Source organism: Monomorium pharaonis, chromosome 1 (assembly GCF_013373865.1).
Source record: "Monomorium pharaonis isolate MP-MQ-018 chromosome 1, ASM1337386v2, whole genome shotgun sequence".
In the NCBI taxonomy this organism is placed as follows: domain Eukaryota; kingdom Metazoa; phylum Arthropoda; class Insecta; order Hymenoptera; family Formicidae; genus Monomorium; species Monomorium pharaonis.
In genome coordinates, this window is record NC_050467.1 from 21,266,068 (window position 1) to 21,293,046 (window position 26,979).

A 26,979-nucleotide genomic window follows, 5' to 3' on the forward strand; every position below is an offset into this window, starting at 1 on the left:
AATCAAAGCAATGTATGGCCAATAATGCTACTCTACAAAATTTTATAATTACAAACATAACTCAACACCAATCATGAAATTACGATGTATATGGGAGGTAGGGAAAAAAATAATATTCTTTGACCCTATGGTCGTTGGTCGTAGATGACATCGCTAAATATCGCTCGGTTGTGCATCCTTCTCCGCTAATCTATCTAATCTGTCCCAAAATGAAATAGTTGCAATTCTTTCGATGGCACCCTAGATGCATGTTAGTGGGAGAAAACACTTGACCCGACTAGAGAGGGTGGCTTCTGAAGTGGTTTACAACAGGGGGATTATATTTGGGACAAAGTGACTGTCGGGGTACGATTGTCAGGGTATTATCATCCCTCCAACTGGTCGTGTTAGGATGTCTTTCGAGCCTTTAAAAATCGACTTTTTTAAACGCTTTATTTGTAATTTTTAAAAAATATTTATTTTATTGAATAATATCTTTTCAATATTTATTAATACTTACTATAAATAACGGTATATAAACAATAAATTATAAAGAAATATTTATATTAATTTTTTTTAAATAAAATTTAATCAAAAACTATCTATCGTTATTTTATGAAGTATTTGTAAAAGCGCCCTCCTCTTCCTTCAGTTATCGTTCATATATAAAAGAAAAAACTTTCTATAAAAGTTTTATATAATTTTTATTTCTTACATGTGCATTAATTTCATGCAAATTAAATGTTATCCCAAAAAGTTTATTATATTATAATAACAATTATTCTTAAATATACTTTAGTGCGTAATCACAAAGTATATATTTCTTCATTCCAACAGAATATTTGCTCCATAAGTCGTTATATTCCATCAAATTCTTCGGTGAACATATAAATCTGAAAATATCAGATATTACATATATACATAGACATGTATGTGCAATGACGTTTTACGAATATATCACATGCCTGCGCGAACAATACGAGTCACAGCGTTCCTCCCTCTTTGCGCTTTTTTGACTCACCTACGCATCTCCACGCCCTCCCCCCTCCGCCCCACGTTCCTCTGGGTATCCAGGCAGAACGAGGGCGGCGTAGAAAGCAACGGGGATAGGGTGCTGACTTTTATTACTCCGTCTGATGTTATGAATGCGACCTGTACGCAGCCCCTCGAGCGCGTACGTTTCCCTTCCGTCGTACGTCCTGCACATAGCAGTTATGCTTTTTACAGCATGTATATTCGTGGTCATGATTAGTGACAGTCACGAATGCGCGTGTACATAACCCCCATTTAACAAAATACCAAACATCCCCAAATCTCAATTATTTGCCGCAAGAATAAACTTTAGATACATATATATATATATATATATATATACACGTGCGCGCGCGCGTATGTGTGTAAGCCATTGATCTTGTGTGTAGTTTTATGATTAAAAATTTTTTTCCTAAATTTTAATAAGAATGTTTTAACAAAATTTACATTTTATAAAATTTTTTGATTAAATAGAATTTTTTTCAACTTTTTTAATAATTTAGAACATTTTATTTTTTTATATTAATATTACTTTTTAAAATTTTTTTTCTTTTTAATATTATATTAAATAAATAAATCATATGGAAGATAATGTAAAATCAAATTTATATAATAATATTTGGAATACAACAATGTACTTCTCTTGCGGTATTTAGAACGCAATGTTTAAAAAGTATAGATATATATATTTATAGCCAATTAGCCAATAAATAGACGGTTATTCGTAAAGTGTTATATTATTTTTATTGTATCATTTTTTTAGGAATTCCGATGAAACGTTTTAATACAAAAAGCTGAACAAAATCACAAGCACCACTTTAGTTATACGTATAAAAACATTTATATTTATTCTACTTCAATATTTAAATTAATACGTTTATAGATATAAATAATTATAACGTTTGTACATAAAATTATTTAATAACTTCATTATTATACTACTTATAAGATGTTGTTTAATGAAATTTGTAATTTATTGAACATGTGTAATTAAGCTTACATAACATATATATGACACTTTATATAGCAGCTTTATTTTAAAATAATTAAATTTTGACCAAATAATTAAAATATTAATAATTTCAAGACATATTTATAATTTTGTAATTACTCGTAATCAATGTGTAAATAAGATTATTTAAATAATTTGGCTTTGCGCTGAGGCTCGTTATATACATGCATGATACAATAATGATTATAAAAAGTTATGATATCGATAATGACTGCAAATGCGCAAATACAGCAGATGACAGAACACAGCTCGTATTACGCACAATCTTTGTGAAAACATTTGTACGAAGCTTTACACACACAGGCACACAACACACACACACACATATTCCTTAATAACGTGAATATCGCTCATGCTAGTCGATGCGAGACATCCGCATCTGGGAAGAATATTGCAATCAGTTGTAACCAGACATTTCACCGCGTAATAAATTATACTCGACCACTCGTTGTGTCCACAACGCTAATTGGATGCTGAAGCGGAGTACAAACGTTCGAGATTTCTGCAATCTTTGAATCGTTTTGTAAAGCGCTTTGTCCTTTAATTGTATTGCGCGATACACATTGAAATTGTTAAAATTAATTAATTGACAATTTAACTAAAACATCTTTACTTCTATTAACTTAAATTTTATGTTTGTAAATCTAATTTGTTATTAATCTTTTTTAAGTTTATTTTTTGAAAACGTTGGAAAATATGTTTGTTGATTAAAATAATTATAACTTTCATGATAATATAAAGAATTAAGTTTACTTGATATTAATTGCAATTTGCTATTAAAGAACAAATCACTACACGAATTTAAACTTGCAGACTTCGGAGTTTGCGCATTTGATAACAATTTAATGGTAGGCTAAAGTGAAGATTACGTGTTTTGAATATAGAAATATAGGAATGTTTTTTAATCTTAAGCAGGAATATATTATCCATAATGAGTGTTCAAGTCAATTATTTTGTAGTGCTTTATATTAAAGGTACGATTAATCTATTTTGCATACGTTAATGTGTAAAATTCTCTCTTGCATTAAATTAAATTACAATATTTTAAATATTCTTAAGTTACTACAAAAATATTTATCTTATTATTTTATAAAAATTTAATATTTTTATAATAATTGTAAATATATAGAAAAAATGTTTTGTATTTATTAAGAAATTATTATTAATTTTTTAATTAATATAGAATTATAATTAACCTAATAATGAAATATGTACGTTAATATAATCATCGATTTTAATATTTGAGAAAGGAGTGAGTTGTGAAAATATGGAAATTTGAAGAGTCAGTGCTCGTGCAAATGCGCGGAACGATGCTGGATATACATTCACATACACATGACACTGACGATTTTAATATCCGCGAATGATAAACAAAGTGGTATCTAACGAAGTGGATAGAGGCGCGCCGTAATAAAATTTGCGTTGCGCTTCGTCGTGACCGAGTCGGGGGAAACACCACGAGCGGTTTCCTCCGATTTCAATTACCCCGAACGACTGGTGTATATGGATGCTTGTTTGAGTAAAAACGCTGAGGGAAACGTCGAGAGTCGCTTTGCAATACCAATTTATCATTTGGCCGACCAGAATATTGAAATCTGCTTTGCCATTTCTGAATGTCTTGAAATATACTTCAGCAATATTGCGATTTTTTTTAGAATCTTTTGTAAGATCGCTGTTTTAATTCTCAGTGCATACATATTAAATATATAAATTTAGGAAATTTTGAACATTTATACTTATATGTTTTTTTAATTTCTTTCATTTTTTGGTTATTTTTTGTTCTTTTATTGTACAGAGAGAAATGTCATTCATGTCTCTCTCTCTTTCTCTCTCTCTCTCTCTCTCTCATCAAATGAGATGAATAATACTTTTATACAAATTTCTTTTATTTTATTTATATGAATATTGTTAATATTGTTTATAAATGTTTCATGTAATCATGCGCATGTTTTATAAATAATTCGATTAGCTTACAGTATGTCTGAACTAACTATAAAGATTTGCATACCACTTAAACTCGACCAACGTAATTTGGTCGTTTCACTAAAGTGCTCATGCGTTTATATGAATTTTGTCCGTCAAAGAAGGTTCACGATTAAAACTGCGGTTAATCCTTCCCTCCCCCTTATCCACCTTCCCTTCAACTCTCTCGTAACTGCCGCTCTTTAATGTTGCTTGGTTTTATTCCACTAAAAAGCCCATCTGCGAACGAAGGACGCAAAGAAGGAGGAAACAATTCAGTAAGAGAGAGAGAATGGTAAAAAGATCAACAAATATAAGCAGAGGGGCAGTAAGGGGCAAAAGGAGCTGGAGGGAAGAAATGCGAAGAAAAAGGAAAAGCTGTGTACACAATGAAAGCTGAGAGAGGACAGCGTAAAATTTTTTTATTACTTTGTTTAGACACTTTACATAGAAAATGAAAATTTTAATTTTATAAATAAAAAAAGACAAACGCGCGATTAAATAATCTAAAAAAATATTTTTATAATTCTCTTAATTAATTTATTACAAATTATCAATGTACTACTTCATTTTATTAATATCCTATTTTTCTGTCCATACACACATACATTGCGCACAATTTGTATGAATATATTCTATGTCTATTATTATGTTTTTAATAATACAATTTTTTAATGTAAAATAAATACATGAACAGCATCAGATTATTTAAGTCTTGTTTAATTTTATATCTAAAAGATACAGTTACCCACTAATGAAACAAGTGTAAAATACCGTGTGGAAGACTGCACGTATATGAGCGTAGTGATTTAGACAGAAAGATAAATATATGGAAAGTGCGATAAAGCAGATAGCAAGGCGGATAGATAGACGAACAGAGAGGGGGTGGTTAACGAGATAGGGCGATAGAGAGAGAACGAGCGAGTTTACTGGGTAGGGTGAGACCCCACAAAGGCAGTGGGGCTCTTTTGATTCGCGAGCTAATTGGAATGCCGCGGATGCCAACGACGATGGAGCAGGGGTTGGGATACCCTCCACCGGAAAGTGGGGGTTGCAGGGCTCTTGCAAGTCCCACTGTAACCGAGGGATAGGCGGAGCTTACATCTCACACAGGGTTGTAGCGCGAGATATCGAAGCTCATCTCGCCTTCGTTCTTCTCTCTCGTCTCGTGACGATTTCGATCTCATCGTGCAGCTTTATCTACGCACGAGCTTCTTTGTACGACGATTCACTGCTTTCTAGGAATTTTTTAAATTATTCGTTTATCTGAAAAAAAAAAAACAAAAAATAGAAAACATTTAATAATTTAATTTCTTTCTTTTATTTCTAATTCTGCGTATATAAGAGTCTATTTTATGTCAAAAACATATCTTTTAAATCATATCTATATAGTGGTTAAAAAATTTTTTCTAGAGAATGTGTTTGCATACGATATTTCAAAGTTAAAAAATTTATTATTATTAAGTAGGTAGGCAAAAAATATATTGAATAAAGCTGACGCTCGTTATTCTTTTTAAGTGCATTAAAAAATCTGATTTGATTTTGTATATAATGGTTTTTAAAAATTTAGATTAAACTTTTTGGACTGAAAGAAAAACATATGGTAATAATTTTAATAAAATTATTTTATTGATTTATATTTTAAACGCACATGCATGTGAGGATTTGTGATTTACCGATAATGACTTTTAAAGTATACATGATCATGTTAATTATAGAGAGAGTTCCATAATAGTAATATTATAACAGTCGTATTAATTGATTTTGAATAAATGAAATTTGTGATAAAATGGTGCATTACGAATTGATTGATATCTTTCTCCGTATCTCCGTAATGGCGAAGTCTACATGATTGTGCATCAAGGGCTTTTTGTGATGCTTTGACACGGGTCCTATGCTAATTTATCACGGTGACAATGAGGCTCCCGCGTAACGAGCGAATATTAGTTACTAACCATCACCCATGTCAAATTTTTATATAGGAGAATAGTACGCTTGATGCAATTTATGTGTGTATTAATAATCTTCTACAAATTTTATTTATCTAATAAGGTTGTACAGTAATGGTTTATTCTTTTTGAAACTATTAATATCTCAAGATTATAAAAGATTGAGAAATTTATACCTATTAATAACTATACCAATTGTTTATACTTTATAAAATATGTCACATATATTCCAGATTTATTATTTTTTTCTATAGATATATGATCAATATATTGCGCAAAATAATTAATTTGTAAAAATTAAAATTTTTTGTTATTACGTCTTTTACGATAAGTAACATATATATCTGATGTGCTGAATGTAATAATACACACAGACAGACACACACACACACATGCGCGCGCGCGTATGTATATGTGTATAATAAAAATGTTAAGTTTATAATTGAATAAAGTATAAATTTTCAGTATAAAAATGCGACAAAGCATTATTAATCTAAAACAAAATTCTTCAATTAAAGTTCTTCTTTTTCGTTGCTATTCTATCTTTTTCGATTTTGAGCGGAGCAAAAATTACTTCAAAACTCATACAAGATATAGATGATTCTTCTCTCAGTTACATTATTACTACACATTTCGTAGTCACATATATTTTATTATAAATATATATTTGTCTAATTTAATTTTTTTGACAATATTAAATTATTATTGAATAATACTTGTTGTGTTGTAATTTTATCTTACACCATTTGTAAAAAAAATCAATATCAAATATAAAGATATATCAAATAATTATAAAAAATAACATAAATTTAGGTATGGATATTAATTTGGGATTAATTAAACCATTTATGTTTAATGTACAGATTGAGAGTTTATTCTCTGTTTAACATGTACGCGTACGTCTATCATATAATTAATTATATAATAGTATCACATATTTACAGTAGATTTTGTGCGCCAGTGCCAAAAGACATAAAGTGACGTTTATCTTTGTAAAATTACAATGAGAAAAAGAATATTAAATCGCTTCATCAACTCTATCAGTTTTATTTAATTTGTATGTACATTGCGAAACTAATTTTTTTATGCCCTTGTGGCATAACTTTTTAATTACACTACACAGAATACATCTACACGATTTGAAAGACAGTTACAAAAATATATGTTAGACAAATGGTAGAAGGAAACTAGAATAAAGGTATTGTTGTAGCATTTGTGATTGTTATGAAGTACAATGTTATTTCTTGTTTCATCATATCTCTCAATTCTCGATCATTTTATATTTTATCAGATTTATCATCATTTACAGAATCTAATGCTATTCTGTAAAGGACAATCTAAAAGTCGCAATTTAATTTAAAAATTTTTTGTTTGTAAATACCTTTTTGCTCTCACAAAAGATAATAAGATCATTCTTTTTAATATAATCAGAAAATTTCATATTATAACACACAGTGTTATTTTTCAAAGTTGTTTTAAAAGGTTTACTGTAAAAAGTGTAGACAAAGAACAAGTTTTATTATGTTCTAACAATGTTATATTTTTTAAAAATAATTTAAATAGAAAGAAAATTTATTTATATTTTATCTATAATTTACTAATTTTCTTGATCTCTTACATTGGCTTATAAAAGTGACAAAATTAAAAAAGAATATTTAAGTATTGTAACGAGCAGATATTCTATTTGCGGGTTGTGTTGTTGGCACAGAATGTCTAGTTCTGTCATATAAAGTGTTTGGCGTATCTTTGGTATATCCGGACGACATCCGTGCGAACTCGTGCGATATCTCGTCTACTGGATGTTTTTTCTCTAACGTTTCATGCATTGGTATATTAGTATCTCTGGAACGTCGTGATTTCATCGAATACAAAGCCGGTGTTGGAATTTCATAATGCCCCATATTTCTTTCAAAATGATGATTCGGTTTACAATGGCCGCACCAGGATTGATCAAGTATCTTCGCATCATTGCCTAAAAAAATAACAGAATTAAAAGGTATTATAAATTTTGATGAATATTTATTAATGAATGATGACGAGTAAAAAAAGATGTGTGCGTGTGCGCGCGCGTGTGTGTGTGTGTGTGTGTGTGTGGTAATAGAATTAAATAAATCAATAGAAATTAATTAAAAGTGAAAATTATTTATTATTACTTATTAATAACAAATATAATTATTTTGGTTATTATTTCGATTATTTATTGCTAATAAATATAATTAATTTACATATAGCATTGTGTAATCACAATTGTTTTAATACTATTGTATTTTTCCAATTATTTGCTTACCAAAGTGCGTCTTAGTCGAGAAATTAGGATTATCCTGGAACCTATTGTCCCTTCTCGAAGTTGATAATTTCTTGGTTGAGATATTACCACAACGGCTACACTTTTTCCTATCAGTAAGTTCTGCTTCCGTAAAAGACTTTGCTTCTGGTCTCGTCCATGCTCGACGACACGGCTGAGTTAGCAAGGTGTCATATCGATCTGTTGCATTTCTTTGTGGAATCCAATTTTGAGGATAACCCATTAATGATCTTCGTGGGGGATTTTTCAATGCTTGAACCGTGTACATATCTTCTTCCGACAACGTTTCATGATCAGGTGTGTTGTGATAATACCTAATCATATGGGCACCTCACAGAAATTTGACATATCGATGATGTATAATTAAAGAGAATATCAAGCCGAAAGCATAATACAGATAATTTATCATTAAGCTGTTTAATTACAACATATTCTGTTTAATGTGCGTTCATGCCTCTAATTCTGATTCATGCTACTTTGTCATGTACAATCCATTTAGTTCTTTATTAGCTTTGAATGGACTGTCCATGTCATAGTGCGATTAAACTAATATAAATTGGAATAATTGGAATTAATCAAATTAGACGAGCATGATAAAACATATTTATTTCATATAAATGTCTGATCTTAGAGAAATTTTACTTTTTCAAATAGGATCATTTGACATTAATTACTATTGATATTAAACCAAAGAAAATTGTAAAACATTTTTTATGTTTAAAGATTTATTACAAACCTTGTTGGTGAATAATAAGCCTGATACTGTTTTGGAGATTGCTGAGGATAACGAATTTTATGTGGATCTTGTAATTGATTAATCAGTCGCATTCGTTGTGCTCGCTGTAATGCTTCTTTTTTAACTGAATTGCGTTGCATTGCTTCTGTTTCAGTAGGTGCATCAGATTCTTCATCTATTTCATCGTCTGCTTCCTGTTCATTATAATCCTTATTGGTAGACTCGTCGACTCTTTTGCTGCTTCGAAGGGACCGATCATTCTTTGCTATAGAAACATTTTATTTTAAGAAACTAAATGTAGTCAATGGTTATGTGCATTTGATTGTTTTAAATTGTTTTAAACCCTTACAATTATACTATAAATAAATTTATTGTATTAAAAAAATTAATTTTTCTTCTTGATATGTTAATAATTAATTCCTTTCTATATTTTTATATATTTCTTCTTCCCTCTTTTGTCCGTTTATAAACGTAATAATAATTAAAATTAGATTTAGCTTTTTGTATTTTTTTAAACGTATATTTGGAGTGTATATAAATTTATTAATGTGTGTATATATATATATATATATATATACATTTTTATATATTAATATATATTTTCTTAAACATAATAGTATTATATAAACAAAGATAAATTAGCATAAAATAGCATAAAATAATATTCACACTTTATACCTTCCACTTCAGTATCTTCTTCTAAGTTATCTTCTGTAAAATTTCCTAGTTCTTCGTCATTATAGTCTATATTATTTTCATCTTCTTGTTGAGTCTTGTATCGATCTTTATTTATAACAGCAACGTTATTAATATGATCTTTATTTCTATTAGATTTTGTAGTAATTTGTTGGTATCGCTGTGGTACTTCTGTATAAAGAGCAGATGGATCTTTCGGATGCGTCGAACATGGATAAGCGTTATATTTAGAAGGCTTGTAAGAATTTGCAGAAGAATAATAGCTCACCGTTGAGTCTGGCATAGGACTTTGATGACGTCTAAAAACCATGAAATTGCATTTGATTCACTTTTATAAAATTGTTTATAAAAGGCATTAAAAATTTTTTTTTAATTATGTGTATTAATAAAATTGGTAGATCAAAATTTACATAAATTTAAGTATTAAGTTTATCTTCGAATGCTGTATAAATTGTACGTTTCGTACAAATTCATTGCACATAGGCGTTACAAAAAATTTTTAAGCAAAGACTTTAAACATGTATGTAAAGTTTTATGTGAGCCACTTTTTTAAATTTTGTTATTTATTAAAAATTACCTGGTATTTTTATCAGTGGCATCTTGATTGCTTCTTTGAGTATATTTCCAATATGCATCAGGCGGGACTCTAGCGTTAGTGGTTTGATTAGCAGACCACGTAAATGTATTTGGCGAAGTGTACTTTGTCTTATGTCTTCTAATTTGTTCCATTCTCATCAGAAAGCTTGTATAAATATTTAAACATTGTCAAAAATTGAAGCTTTCCACATTTATGATTTTTTAAATGTCTCATAATTTTTTTATACTTTGCACTCCACCTTCTTGAAACTTAATTCTTTTTTCATTATTTATTACATTTTTATTTACACTTTTGCTTTTGTGGCACAATTTTTTTATTAGTATTTTATTTCTTTCGTCAAATTGTTTAAATTTGGTATAATTTGTATACTTTGCATTTTTATAGCAATTTGTTGATCACGCGAGTAAATTTACAATTTTTTTTTTTTTTTAAATAAAATATTGTACGTTTGATTTGGAAATTTTAAGTTAAGCTAGCTAATGAAGCAAGCTAATGAAAGAAATGTTTTAAAAAATAAAAAATTAGTTAGTACAATTAATAATATCTTTTTGCAGTAAATCTTTTTGTCACTATTTGCAATGCATATACAATTTCTTCAAAAAACATTGAAACTTCCTGGTGCAATATTAAGACTGGTACAATAATTAGCGCAAAGATGAGAGTGAAGAAAGAAAGAACATGAATATTCTTTAAAAAGTAATTAAAAAATGACTTCTTCAGGAGATTAACAATTGCACATTTGAAATCTTATCTATAACTACATCTGTATAGAATAACTTCTCGGTTTCCGGATAACGAAAAGGGAGAGCAGGAAGAAGGAACGAGGTGACAATCACGATCTAGAAGCGCATAGATCGTGGTTTTCTGTTTCACCATTTGTCGGTTTCGTTGCTGTCTTCGTGCTCTAACGAAGAATTTAATGTACGCTGAAACTCATGTACTCTCTGACTTTGTTGTTCGTGATGTAATTTTCGCCACTTGATACGACGATTCTGGAACCAAACCTTGACTTGGGCCTCAGTCAATCGAAGTGCGTGAGCCAAATATAATCTTTCGGGGCCCACCATGTATTGCTGACGTGCAAATTCACCCTCCAGACGTTCCAATTGTTCCGCCGTAAAAATTGTTCGCACCCTTTTTACTTTGCCGCCCCCACCAGAACTGGAACTCGAACTGCCGTTTTTTGTTGAGCTTTCTTGACCTAAGAAAATAGTAAGTAACCATATGTAGAATAATAATAATAATAAATATTTACGTTTGCTACAACGAAATTGAATAATGAGACAAGAACCTAATTAAAAACTCCAAAAACTATATAAAATACAATATGTGTTATAAATATTTCATAAAAAGGTTAAATTATACACATGGTTTAAACGTAATCGGTTGAAAAATTTCTAAAAATATGTTATATTGATATTTTAGGAAATGTATAAGACAGAGTATATATGTACCTGTATTTAGAATTTAGAAATTCTCAATGCTATTTTGAAACTGCTTTTTTGACATTAAAAATTTAGATATTTGACACTGGTGGAAACTAAAATTTATCTGAAGTTAGTTATTTCAATGCAATTATCATATAGTATACAATACATGCATAACTTTTCAATTGTTTTTTTTTTAAATTGAATAACAAATATTACATATATAACAGTCCATTAAAATTTTTAATACGTTTCTTATTTTTAAAGTAAAATATTGTTATTTCTTTATAAGTTTCAATCTCTTTATAATATTGTTTCAAAAGAATTTTGCTTTAAATTTAAATTATGATTTTTATTTTAATTGAAATTCTAATTTTAATAAAGTAATAATTTCATCAATTATTATAGTTACGTTTCAATATTATATAAACTTATTTAAAATGTTATTCTTATATATTCTTACACATTTGCTTGCTTGTTTATTAGAAAATTTTTATCATCACTAATAAATGTTATGAAAAATAACATTAGAAATGTAAAATGTGTTATAGAAAATGTTAAATGTTAAATAAAATATTTAAAATACCTTGATGCTTTCTGTATTGTTGTTGTTGACTTCGTTTTTCTCGCTGATTATTCCTTAGACCCAGAATCGCGTCGATGGTAAAGGACTTCGCTTGTTGTTGCTGTTGTTGTTGAGAATGCTGCATGTGCGTAATCGAGTGCGAGTGTGGCACTTGCGTCGACAAATTTTGTGCGGACAATTCCGTGCCAAGCAAATGCGAGCGTCTCATGCGCTCCAAAGCTATGGCTTCGAGATCGGAATTCCTCGGCTGTACTTGCAAGTTCCTGAATTCTTTGTGATCCAGCATGCTCGAATTTTCCAGCAGGCCGGCGCCACCACGCAATCTTTCGAGGGCCAGACTGCTAATGTGAGTGTCCCTCATTCTGTCCAGAGAAAAATTAAACTCTTTCATACGATCGAGATTGTAGTTCTTGAGTAAACCAAAGTCCTTCATTTCCTTTTCCACTACAAAGTTGAGATCCTTGCTGTACCTGTCCAAGGAAGATAACGACGTATGAGGACTTCTTTGCTTGTTTTCACGCAGATTAAACAGCACGTTCTTAGCACTGGAATTTTTTGATCTGCAAAGCGTTACAGCGTCAGCCGATTCCTCATTCTCGTTTGATCTATCCAGCGGATAATTAATCTCAGTCAAATTATTCGTAGAGAAACCAAAATCCTTGGTTTTATTCAACGTCATAGCCAGATTTCTAGTTGAGTTTTCGCAGGAAAACTCATTGAATCGAAGAGACGTTCTATCGCCGCTTTCAAGATTAAGATGAAAATCCTTTGGTTCTGTCGATGTATCTTCTTTAGTTTTATCAATGGATAGATTTAACTCCTTGATCCGTTCATAATTTTGAAATGCTCTTAATTGAGATTCCGAATGACTGCTATCACTTATGCAATCCGATAAGTCTTCAGTTGTTAGTCTACCCGACGGATCGCTCGTCTCCATTTTGAAATGTTTATAAGACTTATTATATTTCAATATTTTTTCTGAATACTGCCCAATTATATAGCCGTCGGGAAATGATTAATATTAATTTTCTTCGTTATTTAACACAGATATTAATGTATTCTTAAAGAAAACAATCAAATACAACAAAGAAATTAAAATTGTTTTCAGAACGTTTTGTTATTTACGCGTAAACACTTATCACCAATTCTTTCCGTACAAACGATAGTCAATTAAAAATATATCCAATCAATTTTTCTTCTTCACCATAGTCATCAATTCTATTTATCACTGCCAGAGTTATTCAAAGTTGTATTTAGAAATTAATTCATTATGTGTTTTTTATCAACCGAATTATGCCATTCTTTAATCACATCAGCTTACCCTTCACAATTCCTCGCAATCCACAATGTCGAAGTCGAAAGTCACTAGATCACCATAACAATTAAGTTGATTACGATTAGTTATTATCTTATTACAAACAACTTCGCGCACTGTCACAACTTTCGCAGAATTATTGAATGAGTAAGTTGTTGAATTGCCAGGAGACAACGTTAGATAAATACAAACAAAACGGAAATAAAGGCAAAGAAGAGGCAAAAGTGCGAGAAGCAGTATCGAAAAGATCAAACTATGAAGGCGCCCGCGACGAAGTATGATCGGATTGCGTTGGCGCTCCGCAGCATCCAAGGATAATGATGTCAAGCACGAGGATCACCGCTATCGGATAGGGTTGGCCAACGGGACCAAGGATATCCAACTAATGATCCCGTACGTGACGAGGAGGGTATTCACCCGCCGCCTCATAACCCTCCTTGCCCGCCCGCTGCTCCTAACAATCAGTCGACCGTTATGTTTCACCTCCGCAACCCCCAAATGGACCGCAGGATACCCCCTCGTACGGTCAATATTTTTTCATTCGACGAGAGAAGGCCGGGGCGCGCGTCGTCGCCGGATCCTGGTTGGCCGGATCCTGCCATCACCCCCTGTCCAGGACACGCCTACCATGAGCACCGTGGGGGTTATTTGCGGGGAGTCTGTTACTTTTTTCTACCCTCTACCTCGAGCTATCTAGCCAGCATCCACCTCCGCCGACTTGCAACCCGTTCTTCCTCGCCGTCGTCCTGCGAAAGCACCCCCCGTCCCTCCTAGCAAGCACCCATTAATAAGCTTTCGCCTAGACCGTGAAGCTTACTTGAAGATGCTGATACCGACACCACCAGGCTTCTCAGAAAGCGTATCTGTGGAGACGAAGATGAGCGCGTGCGTGAACGTAGTTAGCGCCTTGCTTCGGCCGCTCGTCAGCGATGTCATCCGCGTCCAAGACCTTCCAGTAATTAGGTCCTAATGATGATGAGGTAGTTTAATTTTGTTCGGATGATCTTTCTTATCTCGTCTTGAATTGAGATAGTCTTCAACATCGAAGAGTTCACTCGCTATGGATTATTGGGAGGAATTTCGCGCAATTTATCTTACGAAATTTCCCGCTGACTCGGGGAATTCTTAAGCTAATTAAATGAAGATGGTAATATTATAATGAACATAAATTAATTAGAGAAAACTGATACGAAAAAAAATGTTAAAATGTCAAAACGTAATTTTTGTTGACAGAATATCTGTACATGAGATATATTTATGATTTATAATAAAAATAAGTTGTATTTGCGATTTATTTTTGTATATTTTATAATTTAACTTTTGAAATTGATGAAAATTATATATTAAGAGTAGATTATAATGTAAAAAATTTTTTATTTTTTTTTATTTTTCCTTTCACAGCAAAACAATTACATTTTAAAATATTAATCTAAAATAAAAGTGTAAAGTATTCTTCAAATGATAAAAGAAAAAAATTTTGCCAAATTTATATTTATATTAATCGAGTTTTCTTGTAACATTAAATTAAGATTTAAATTACGATCAGCGTTATTAATATATTCTAAAGATGTCGAGGTAAATAAGTCTTCCTTAATTGCTTCATGCCAATCTGAAACTTCATCCACAATCCCCTCATTAGACGTTGACGGGTATGCGGGAATTTCAGTACCTTGGAAAACCTCTAAGGAGGTTACACAAGAGGGCAGGAGCTTAATTATGTCGAGGTTTTATACATGTTGACTTCATGCATGCACAATCTTATCTTCTTGTCGATATGACAATATGTCAATTTAATAATATACATATATAGTATTTTATTTAAAGTCAAAGAAAAAAAGATTAATTTAAAAAATCTTATTAATTATATTTTTATTATATATTATTACACATATTATTTGTTGTATATTTGCTGATATAACTAATATACACATAACGTAAGACATAACATAAGAAAATCGTTGGATATTATACGATTTATTTTATAATTATGAGTTTTTCTATAAAGCTTTTTTTACGCAAATAAAAAATTTAGTATTCTATAAGCAATTAAATGCATATTATTAACAATGCATGTATCATTAATAAATTTAGATGTTCCATCTTTAATAAAGTATCTGTACGCATGAGTAATATCTGTAATAAAAGTTTTACCCTCGAAAAGCCATTATAAAGTTAAGATTAAGCTATAAATTCTAAATTTATACACAACTTTTAAGCTATTCTCTAACTATTCTACAAACCGGTTCATACTTGCAGCGTATATTTATTATAGATAAACTTACCTATGAATTGTTTTATTATTTATTTAAAAGACTATTTATGTATTTTATAATTTTATATTAAAATGAGTAAAAATTATATATTACATAAATGAAACTTTTTTACATATATAAAAAAATAAGTGTATTGTTATGTGTATTAAAGAAATTTACTGCTTATTTCAAATTTATCATGTTTTATTTTAATTTATATAATAATTTATATATATTTATATTAGCACATATATATATATATATATATATATATATAATAGTATTTTTTAATTTATGCAATAATATCTTTTTAAAGACAAAAATTATATTTGCATGAAATTTTTAAAAAATAAAAAAACGTACAACATCTGGTTAATTTGTTCGGTGTCTTATTTTCACATCGTTCACCCTAGTCTGGTAATTATCAGTTTTTAGGTAAAGTTCTCGAGGGGATACAGAAGCAAGGTCGAATGAAATTGGCGACAAATGAATAAATTAAATGGTAGCCCGTAACGTAGAGTGGGGGTCCAAAAGAATTTCTATTGAAGCTCGATACCCACCCTCTTGATCGCCGCCCAAATGACTTGCGACTCACCCTTATTACAGCCTGAAATTTATCACGGAAATTTCATGGAGTATTTTACCCGGATAATTGCTCCGCTTTATAAGAGCCACCCTTACGAGCCAACGTATAAGACAAAGACGATCAGGCAAGACTTCTATTCACTTCAACGAATTCAGTTCGATATGCAGACAGATTAAATGCTTGATAAAATAAATTAAACTAACTAAAATTTTGTTTAATTCTTTATTTTACAAAACACGTAGTTGTTTTTATTAAAGTATTAAAATTTTTTAAAAACTTTTTGCATATATTTTTGTGCTTCTTGAGCTGATAAAACAATTAACAAGAAAAACAATTATCTATGCATAACTTATTTACATTATGTACAGATAATTGATTTCGGAAAGATAAAAGAAACATTAAAATTAAAGAATTAAAGTTAAAGAATTTAATAAAACATTGTTTACTGTAGATAATATGCAAATTCAAGGGATTTTAAATTTTACTAACAATTAAAAAATCAGGCTGTATTTTAAAATGTCATTGATCCAGTGATGACTAGAATTGACTCTCGTGTCTATGAAGTCCTCACATTATTCGCATCAATCATTGATCGGCTCGGTAAATCTATCAACTGCGGAAACTAATTCCAATTCACGATACTTACTGATCGCGATATAGAGAGGATCATTAACTAACTAAATATCAACTTCGATGGTAAATAGTAGCTGCACTAGCTATTGTTCCCAAATTGAATTCGTACAGGGAATGATCTACAGCTTAGTCGTGCGATTGCTGTCGCATAGGCGCGAACACGAGTATAAAATTCATGAACGCATAATACCATACGCATCCCTCTTCCACCCTTCCACTCTGAACAGCCTAGGAACGTAGGTATTGCGATCGACACATACAAAGCAGTCTCTCCCTTCCTGGACTCTACAGCATTCTGTTGCCTTACAACCGACACTGCCATCCTCCCTGGTCCCTCTTCACCGCCTTGCTGCCACTACCTCCTCTTCCTCTTCTACCTCCTCCTCTACCTTCTTCTCCTCCTCCTCCTCCTCCTCCTCCTCCTCATCTTCCTTCTCTGGCTTTCATTCCACATGCGATATTAAAGCCAAGGCAATTAGCGGTGGGGGTTGTTGCGAGGGACGGCGAGGGAGTGCGACAGTTTCAGCCGGGTTTCGTAGTCATCCGCTTGGTGGGGCTGTCTCGGATATGATTGGCTGTCAGCAGGGGTTAATCCCTGGGCCCGGCCACACCCCGACATGTCTCAATCCACCCCCGTGAATCCAGCCGACCGAGCTTTCTGCCCGGAATCCACTGAAAACGAGGGTGAAAACGCGAACGGCAAGGATATACCGGATGATTCCGGAGCGCAGGATGAGTCGAGCTCCTTAAGCGTAAAGGAGATAATTTCGGACAGATGATAGTGTCATCGAGCAAGAAAGGCGGTAAGCGTGTGCTCGTTTTTAATGATGTACTAGTTAACGTTTCATTACGCGAATGAAAATTATGCGCAGTTTTACGAAGAACTGCGTAAGGAAACGATGAGAGAATTATTCGTTTCAAAAATATTCAGAAATGAGAATAAATGAATCACTCTAAGCTTTTAAAAATTAATTGAATAATTAATTGTTATAATTCTGACATATCATTAACTCTATTGTAAATATTACAAATTTATATATTGTTAAAAATGAATTTTAATTAAAATAAAATAGCTATTAGTTAAAAACCTTGTATAAATAATTCCATGTTCTTTTCAGCGATACAAAATTATCTTTATTTAGAAAAAAAAATCTACCTAATTTATAATAATTAAACATTCATTACTTAAAATTATTAATAATTATATACATTATATTATACAAAAGAATATATTAATGAGTTAAGTAATATGTGCGATATAATTGTTAATCTTCATTGATTCTTTGTCACACACATTACTTTCATTATTAATTACTTATTGCAGCTATATTAGTTTACTACTAAATCGCAAAATTTAGTAACAAACAGTAATTTAAATGAAAATCAAGCAAAGTTTCAAACTTTTATTAGCTAAAAGCATTGTAATAAAAATTTTACCAGATAAAACAAGAAAAAAGAAAATATAACAAGATACAACTTGTGGAGATAAAAAAAGGCGATAGCAATATAATAGATTATGAACAAAAACTTTCTCTCGTAAAATTAAATACGTTGTTTATATAATAATAATATTACTATGTAATGTATGCATATATATTAAATAAAATTATCTATTATATAAAAAACTATTGCAATAGTTTTTTGTATACAAAAAATATTACAAAATCTTAAAAAATATAATTTTATTTGCAATACTAAAATGATTTTATCAAGGTGTATTTATATTTTTCAATCGTCCATAATTGATGACTATGTTACGTTATGTTACTTCGTTACGTTATTGCGGTTTTTGTTACGTCGAGATCAGTAATTAACATCTATATGTTAGAGAGCACTATGCGAATAATTATCTTATCTCACGATCTACACAGGCAGATTTTCCTACATAAGCGCAGTATTCTACGTTGTCAGTAGCCATACGTTTGCGTAACGCGTAAGATCGATTTCCTGACATGCACGCACATTTTATTCGGGTTTCCCTATAGTGTAAAATATTGTGAAATATTACAGTCAAAAACACTCAACATCTTGCTCGGATTTCATCCGTCATGTCTTTCTGGATTTTTTGGAGACGTACCAAAAAAAGTGAGGAAGATTATATCGAAAGAAGACAAAACCCGCCGCAGAGATCAATGCGAGAGTTGCTAGCTTTGTCCACCATAGAGTAAGTTTTATATGGAAGTGTTTTAATTATACCATTTCGGATACTAAAAGAAAAGTTAAATTTACGATTACTAAGATTATTTAAATTTCGTAAATATTTCAAATTAACAAATTATATTTCTATAGTAAAATTCCTTTTATTTACTGTTTACTAAGAAAAATATATAATTTAAAAACTAGTACTTAAAGTATTTAGATTTCTTCATTATTGTGTGTCACATGTACCGGTCGACTTTTGCGGAGTCAAGTAAGGTTAATTGAATTTCTCCGTAATAACGACATGTGAATTTGTATTTAACTTGTGGTTCCATGAATATAATTAATATTAATTTTCCTCGAAATACTTCTATGGTGTGTGTGTGTGTGTGTGTGTGTGTGTGTGTGTGTTCATAATATTATTTTAATAATTTTGAGTGACTACATAATATAAAGACAAGTTTATTATACATATAATATTTTTATATATCGTATTATTTTTTTATTAAATAAAATAAATCTATAACAATATTGTTTATACACTTTATTGCAACAATTTATTTTAATAATTTTAATGATTTTGATAAAAAAGATTTATGACTAATTGTTATTTAACCAACAGCAATTGTAACAATATTTTTTTAATTACAAAAATTACTAAACAATTTTGTTTTGTTATTATTGTGATAATAATATAAATATGTTACCAATTTACTATATTAAATAATTTAATAAACACAAACTACACATAAATTTTATGTAATTAGTAATAAAATTTTTCTAGATGTGTACATTTTATTTTTTTTTTGGAACAAAAAAGACATTTTATGTAAAGAATTATCATATAATAAATATTTATGTACATTAGACATTCTGATTAAAGAATTGAATGGGATGTTGCTTTGATATTTAAATAATATTCAAAAAATTGCTTTATTAGCCTTAGGAATTTCCTTTATTTCTTATGCGTCTTTCACAAGAATTTACATCGCACTAGTAATTATTACAATTTTTTGTCTGAAAATGATATATAGCTATTACTTAGTAATATTATGCAATGGCGTAACAAAATAACTAGACCAACCTAAGAACTTAATTGACAAATAATTGTATACAAACATGTAATCAAAAGAATAATTACAATATGAGTCAAACGTTTCGACTTACCTGGAAATCATCTTCAGGAACAAGAAATCAATAATTTAAAAAACGTTACATATGCATTGTGATTTATAATTTTTCTCTCAAAAATAAATTCAATGTCCAAAGTTAAAAAGTTAAAAAATGTGTAGTCCCAGATTTAAATGATGTGAAATGCTGCGTCCGGTTAGTGCCAGGTATGCGCCGTAAATGTTCGACTTCTAAGTTATTGTCATCCGAAATATAACAATGTAACAGATTTCTCTTAGGAATAATGTAACAGATTTCCTTTAGGAACAGATTTTACAAAAACCGTAAAGAATTGTGAAAAATCGTTTTTTTTTTTATTCAGCTGAGTTTTATTAAAGAAGTTTGCCAAACAATTTTTTTAGAACAGATATTTTTATTGTTAAAAATATATATTCTAAGGGGCCATTTTGCAATAAAATGTTGATCGCATTAGCAAAATTCTTCTAATCGAACTGTTACATCCACGTTTATTATTTTAATTTTAAGATAAGGCATTAATTATTATTACAGACATATCATCATTTATATAATATTTTAAAATAACATGTAATAAGAGAATGCTTATGGTCTACAACTGGCTAACAAATTTTTATTAATTAAAAAACTGCACAACATTTTAACCTAAATTTAAAGTCATTATCAAGTACGATACAATATGGAAGGTACGAGAAAATTCGTACGTGTCTTGAGTCTGATTCTAATCCAGATTTTCATTAAAATTGTCAGATTATATTCGAATTGATAAGGACCTAAAATCAAGATCAAACCATTATGTAATTTTTTTAATTAATAAAAAATTTTGGTCAGTTATCGTCGATAAGCAGTCTCTTATTTTGTATTACTGGCGATAAAAAATCTCAATCCTTATAACATGTAATGTTTTAATGTATAATAAATTTACATTACTGTAATTTTTTAAAAACTTTTACTATAAGTTAAAAAGTATATTTAATAATTTTGCAAGGCTAATAAATCATGTAAAAATAAAATATTATAATAACAGCTATATTTTCTAAAAAAATCTGCTATTTTAACGCTAACTGAAGAAAGAAAGTGTGAATGCATACATCCCTTCTCTTCGTTTATGCGTGCACAGTTGGAATCCCCAGTTAGGGAGCGTGGGTACTTGGTAGTATAGAAACTGGTCAGTGCCACTTTTTCCTTCGTAGGGATCGCGTACTAAATGAACGACGTTGGTTTACGATAAAACGTTATTTCTATATTCGCAACAAATCGCAATTATGTTGCACATTTATAAATTATCATAAAGATAGTGATGGTATTAAGTAAAATCTATGACGTATCAAAGCAGTGCATATATGTGCAAATATATGTTGTTTATACAAGTTCGTGCTTAAAAAAAAGTCTTATAAATTGAAGACTGGCAAGGATATATTCAAAATGATTTATAAATAGACTGTAAAGAATTCAATCATGTTAACCAATTCCGTCATAAAATTAAAATTTCATCAGAAGAAGCATTTTTCACCAAGTTGCGCTAAAAATAATAAAACAAATATTGAAGAGATAAAAAAATTATCCACTATTTGTAAAGAAGAATATTTAACTAATAGAAATTTATCGATTATGACTGATAAGCATCTTGAATCGGATGTTGTGGACAATGTTTACTTGCGACAGAAGAATTACGTTGACGCCAGGATATCATATTCTTCTAATGCGAATTCGCAGAACTCGTACATTTCAATAGCACATGAAGAAATGCCTGTTATATTAAATGATACAAATTGGGAATTAGTAGATTATCACGATATCACTGAAAGTATTCAAATAAATAGTACTGTACAAAAATACTGTAGTCCCAAATGTAGTAGTGCTTGGTGTCTAAAAATCCGTAAAATCTTGAAGAAATTCTGGCGTAATAAAATTTTTCCTGCGCCAACGGATGGGTAAGTGCAAATTTTGTACATAGTTTATTCTTACTTTTAAATAATAAAACTATTATTATGTGAAAAAAATCACAGTTATAATTACGTGCCAATAAAACATATTTCGCATTATAATAATTTTTCCGTGATATCAAATCATATAATTTGTATCAAAATACATATATATAATCTGCATGTATATAATGTGCAATAAATTTGCACATTAATCCCTTTCTTTACATAAATTTAAGCTCTTACCTCACTAAAAAAACCTATGTATCAAAATTTATGTCATGTTGCTAAAAAAAATTATGTGCGTCAAATATTACGTCATTGAGATAACAGTGGCTACATTGTCACAAGATAAAACCGCAACAGGATATGCTATATTTAAATGGTAATGCAAATTATGTTGATATTTATATTATATCGAGATTTATTTACACATATAATGTCATCATCATATAAGCAATATTAATTCAAGATAATATACGTGCCACAAATGTTTAGTAGACTTATTTCTAAATACACACATATGACACACACATTATATGTAATACAGCATATCGCTATATAAAAAACTATTTATAATACTGATCCGCTGCTATTGTCAATTAGCAATACGTCATTTCCGAAAGTTAATTATTATCGTTAAACCGTGTCTCCAACGAAATTGATAGCTCAATGCCCGTATGCAAAAGCGGTGTATGTTCATATCCAAATGTGACGGATGTCCCGTTACGATAATGCGCGGTCTTCTCACGGTCTTCTACGGAGACACTTAATAGTTTGCACGTGGCAGGGGAGTTTAAAGACCCTTGGAAGCGCGAACAGAAAACACTAGCAAAGGTTCGCTTCACGCAGGAAAGCACACATGAGTCATCCCGGTAAATAGTAGCTTGAAAGTAGCAAATGTGCATGGTCGACTAAACAGCGAATATTGGAATACGTGTGTTATTTTCCGTATTTCATGATTTTTATCATTTTTATCATTTAAAATATATATTACGGGAAAATAAATACAAAACTACATAATTGAATTTTTTTATTTTGCATATCTATAACTATAAAAACACAGAATATTATCTTCATGTTTTCTTCAATAAACGTATATGTATACCTATGTTTTCTTACATATATTAGAAAGAGAAATAACCATTCTTTCTCTATTGATACGTATTAATGCTGGAATTGTTAGTATATAAGCGATTTTAAATAATAGAATAATCTTAAAACAGCATCTTTTTTTGGTTAATAATTCTTGTACCAAGTATTAGTGTGTTATATTTCCGATACATATAACATTGTTTTTTGTGTTTTCTACTCAAAAGTAATGTACCATCTCGCCATCATATCACCGTAAAAATATATACATGATGTTGCTTAATTTTTACAGGCACTATATTTCATATTTAATTTAACGCAGCTCCATTAATTTTTAATGACCATGTGCAAAAGCAACCAATATCATTAAGAAATATCGTTATCACGTAAAACTAAATATTCATTGCGTACATTATGTAGTCACGTACACCTTTTATTCAGCATTGCACGGGCGAGTGCTACGTGTGCCGCGTGCGGGCGTGCGCGACACTCTTGCGCAGCACGCGTATGTGGTGAATTTCCTGCACGCACCGAACCTGAACGTAGAAGGGTTCACGACTCCGTGATTCGATATGCCTTTTGTGCCTATTCTCTCGAAAACAATACTTTCAACCTGTCGGATAAGAACACGAGGCTTTCAGTGGCGTAATGTGTCGAATAATCTTCTCAGTTTTATTTGTGTGTATTTGCCAACTTAAATGCAAAAGGAAAAATTAACAGAATAACTTTAAAAGAGATTTATAGATAAACTTGCTGCACATATGAGAAACAATAAAATACTAATTCTTTACATTTTTTAAATTATGAATTTGTGAGTCATACTTTTATCCAATTCTAATTCTTTTTTATTAACTATCATTAGCTATATTATTAACAGTTATCAATTAAGATAATGAAAAAATTACTGAAAATGACAGATTGTGAACAAAAAAATAAAATTATTGAAACGTATATATTTGCATATTTTTAATTATAAATTAGTAACAGCTTTAATCCAGTCTCGATAATACGAGACTTTGACATAAACGCCAGCTACTTTTCCACATCCACGACCAAAAGACACAATGCCGTAAATTGTTCTTTTACTAGCCAATGGTCCTCCAGAGTCTCCGAAACACGCATCTTTTCCTTGAGTTCCATAGCATAAATGATAGTCATCTTTGACAAGTATTGCGTATGAAGTAGTGATATTAACGCAAGTTTCGAACGGAACGTGCTGAATATAAACGCCCATAAGAGTTTGAGGACTTTCTTCCTATAAATTAGATAAATTCAATTTTAGGCTTCTAATTTTTTAATTCTTAATTATAAATTAATGAATAAAAATTTAAAAAATCGACAAATAATTTAAAAGTAATTAATAATACATACTAAACATTTTATGCATATTTTTTTAGATGTTTTGAATTTTATGGTTTTAATATTTTAACTAAAAATTATATCTAAAAAGGCTCTTACATTAAATAACAATGCAGTTTAGAACTGCTTATAGAGGCAAAACTAATTAAAATATGGCATTTCAATAATTTATTCAATAAATGTACAAAAGTTTCTGCACATTGCTTTTGGTCATCCTCGGTGTACAAATAAATTTCTTAACAGTTTTGAACTTAGTGTAGCCAATCCATATAATAGATTATTGATCTTCATAAAATTTATTTCTTCAAACACAGGTAAAAATTGTAAAGACTATTTATGCCAGTATACTATTACTTGTTTTTACAATGAGTGAGAAAGTCCATTAAAAAGATTTCTATGGCAATTTATAATAGCTACAATCATTGTAAAAAGGAACGATAGAATACTGGTACAATAAGTCTTTACAATTTTTATTTATGTTTTAAGAAATAAATTTTACAAAGATCATTAATCTATTATATGGGCTACACTAAGTTGGAAACTACAAAGCAATTTATTTGTGTACTGAGGATGTAAATAATGTGTCAAAACGTTTGTACATTTATTAAATAAATTAATAAACTCCAACTAACTTTGATTTTATTGTTTTAATTGTTTAAACAGATAAATATATAAATATATAAATAAGCAATATAAAATTACTTAAATTTTATTAATATTTTTATTATTTTTATTATTAGTATTTAAAAGCGCAGTACTGGTCACATAAAATTATTATGATCGGTTATTACAACTTCTAAACTTACTTATCAGGTAAGCATGTATCTATTTTCATTTTTTTTTCTAAACAAATAAAGACAAACACATATTTATCTGATAGGTAAGTTTATTAAGAAGTTGGAACAATCGGTCCTATGTATTACAGAGTTAGTTTACTCACTTTTTCGTTTATATCCCCCCAACCACAAACTAATAGTTCACGAGGTACTTCGTGGTTTGATCTTGGTAAACGAGCTGGTCGAACGGTTTTCGAAAAACGAAATGGTGGTTTTACTTCAATAAGTGCGATATCATGATGTAACAATCTCGAGAACCAAGAGCGATATGTGTCATTGTATATGTGAATGTTCGTCACTCTATGTACAGATCCACCTTTATTCGCTTTATTCGATCCAGCTCGTACGTAATATTGTGTCGATGATACTGAGACACTAGAAAATAAAGTATTAGAATAAAACGTTAAAATTATAAAGAATAAACTTACTGTACTCAATATGTAAATTTCATTAAAAATTAATAGTTTATAATTTAAAAGAATTAGTAACAATAGTAATATTAAAATCTTATTACAGACAATGGAGAGCAGTAATGGCCCATGTCCTAGATAATATACTAGCACCGCACAAAAATCCATACGAATTATGTAAAGAGAGCTGCAAGAGAGAATTACTATTTTTAGAAAATCTTAAAAAATGAATAAGTCGCATTTATATGATATAGTTAAAAATATTATTAACCATAAAAGGCCTATATTTTATGTCAATTGATTGTCCTCCAACAATTTTCGGTTGCGCTTTGAGTATTGCATTTCCGTTTGTTTTTCCTAACAAGAAACCTAGAATATACATGGAAAACGGTAAATATTATGGACATGGCTTGTATTAATAATAATAAAAATAATTAATTCATATATTTGTTTTATATAATAGTAACTAAAAATGTTAATAAATATTTCTCTGCTTTGTTGTTAGCAGTAATGTATAACGTAAATAATTATTCATACCAGCAAAATAGAGAATAACGACAGCTTCGCGCATTTTTGCAGACTATGTCATCATACAATGTGATCGAGCATATGTAAAGTGTGACGATGTATTTTGTGACTATAAATGTCAAATATGACATATTTCGTGAACATTTTTAACAGCGGCAAACGTTGATATTATAGCAATTATGATATCGCAACAGTGCTAAGATTAAACATGATTTATGAAAGTACTATAAGCAAAGTGATAATTTAAAATTTATGATTTCTTGTCACAATAAGTGGAATACTTTATTAGCAGTTAAACACCTACTTATTAACAGCAGAATTAGTGTAATGATTCATAAAAATAGTTATACTATTTCAAAAAAATACAATTGCGTTTTAATATATGCAACGTAAGTCTAACAACTTAATTAAGCATTACAAAATTATTAAAATTATATACATTTAAGATGTAAATCAACTTTTCATAAATTTAAAAA

General features: G+C 30.0%; 4 protein-coding genes and 1 long non-coding RNA gene across 5 annotated transcripts in view; 2 read left to right on the plus strand and 3 right to left on the minus strand.

The window, feature by feature from the left end:
* Window positions 1-1,598: 1,598 nt before the first annotated feature.
* Window positions 1,599-4,905, plus strand: LOC118645896. Its single transcript, XR_004963538.1, has 2 exons — window positions 1,599-2,997; window positions 4,221-4,905. It is a non-coding gene; the product is annotated as an uncharacterized LOC118645896 (long non-coding RNA).
* Window positions 4,906-6,486: 1,581 nt separating this feature from the next.
* On the minus strand, window positions 6,487-11,240 carry LOC105838399. Its single transcript, XM_012683943.3, has 6 exons — window positions 11,211-11,240; window positions 10,249-10,413; window positions 9,654-9,970; window positions 8,976-9,240; window positions 8,222-8,553; window positions 6,487-7,906 (listed from the first exon to the last, which is right to left on the minus strand). Exons 2-6 carry the CDS (start codon window positions 10,404-10,406, stop codon window positions 7,590-7,592), a joined length of 1,389 nt encoding a protein of 462 aa, XP_012539397.2. The 5' UTR covers window positions 10,407-10,413; window positions 11,211-11,240; the 3' UTR covers window positions 6,487-7,589.
* Window positions 10,635-14,136, minus strand: LOC105838400. Its single transcript, XM_028192200.2, has 2 exons — window positions 12,283-14,136; window positions 10,635-11,470 (listed from the first exon to the last, which is right to left on the minus strand). Exons 1-2 carry the CDS (start codon window positions 13,217-13,219, stop codon window positions 11,139-11,141), a joined length of 1,269 nt encoding a protein of 422 aa, XP_028048001.2. The 5' UTR covers window positions 13,220-14,136; the 3' UTR covers window positions 10,635-11,138.
* Window positions 14,137-17,730: 3,594 nt separating this feature from the next.
* The window catches only part of LOC105837599 (protein unc-13 homolog 4B), a 33,173-nt gene continuing 23,924 nt past the window's right edge, over window positions 17,731-26,979 (plus strand). The window contains exons 1-2 of the mRNA XM_012682506.3: window positions 17,731-17,871; window positions 19,079-19,232. Of these exons, the coding sequence (XP_012537960.2) occupies window positions 17,844-17,871; window positions 19,079-19,232 (182 nt within the window). The 5' untranslated portion in view covers window positions 17,731-17,843. The remainder of the gene's footprint in view (window positions 17,872-19,078; window positions 19,233-26,979) is intronic.
* On the minus strand, window positions 20,001-26,564 carry LOC105837602 (trypsin delta). Its single transcript, XM_036284749.1, has 5 exons — window positions 26,513-26,564; window positions 26,247-26,344; window positions 26,080-26,162; window positions 25,670-25,940; window positions 20,001-24,625 (listed from the first exon to the last, which is right to left on the minus strand). Exons 1-5 carry the CDS (start codon window positions 26,544-26,546, stop codon window positions 24,341-24,343), a joined length of 771 nt encoding a protein of 256 aa, XP_036140642.1. The 5' UTR covers window positions 26,547-26,564; the 3' UTR covers window positions 20,001-24,340.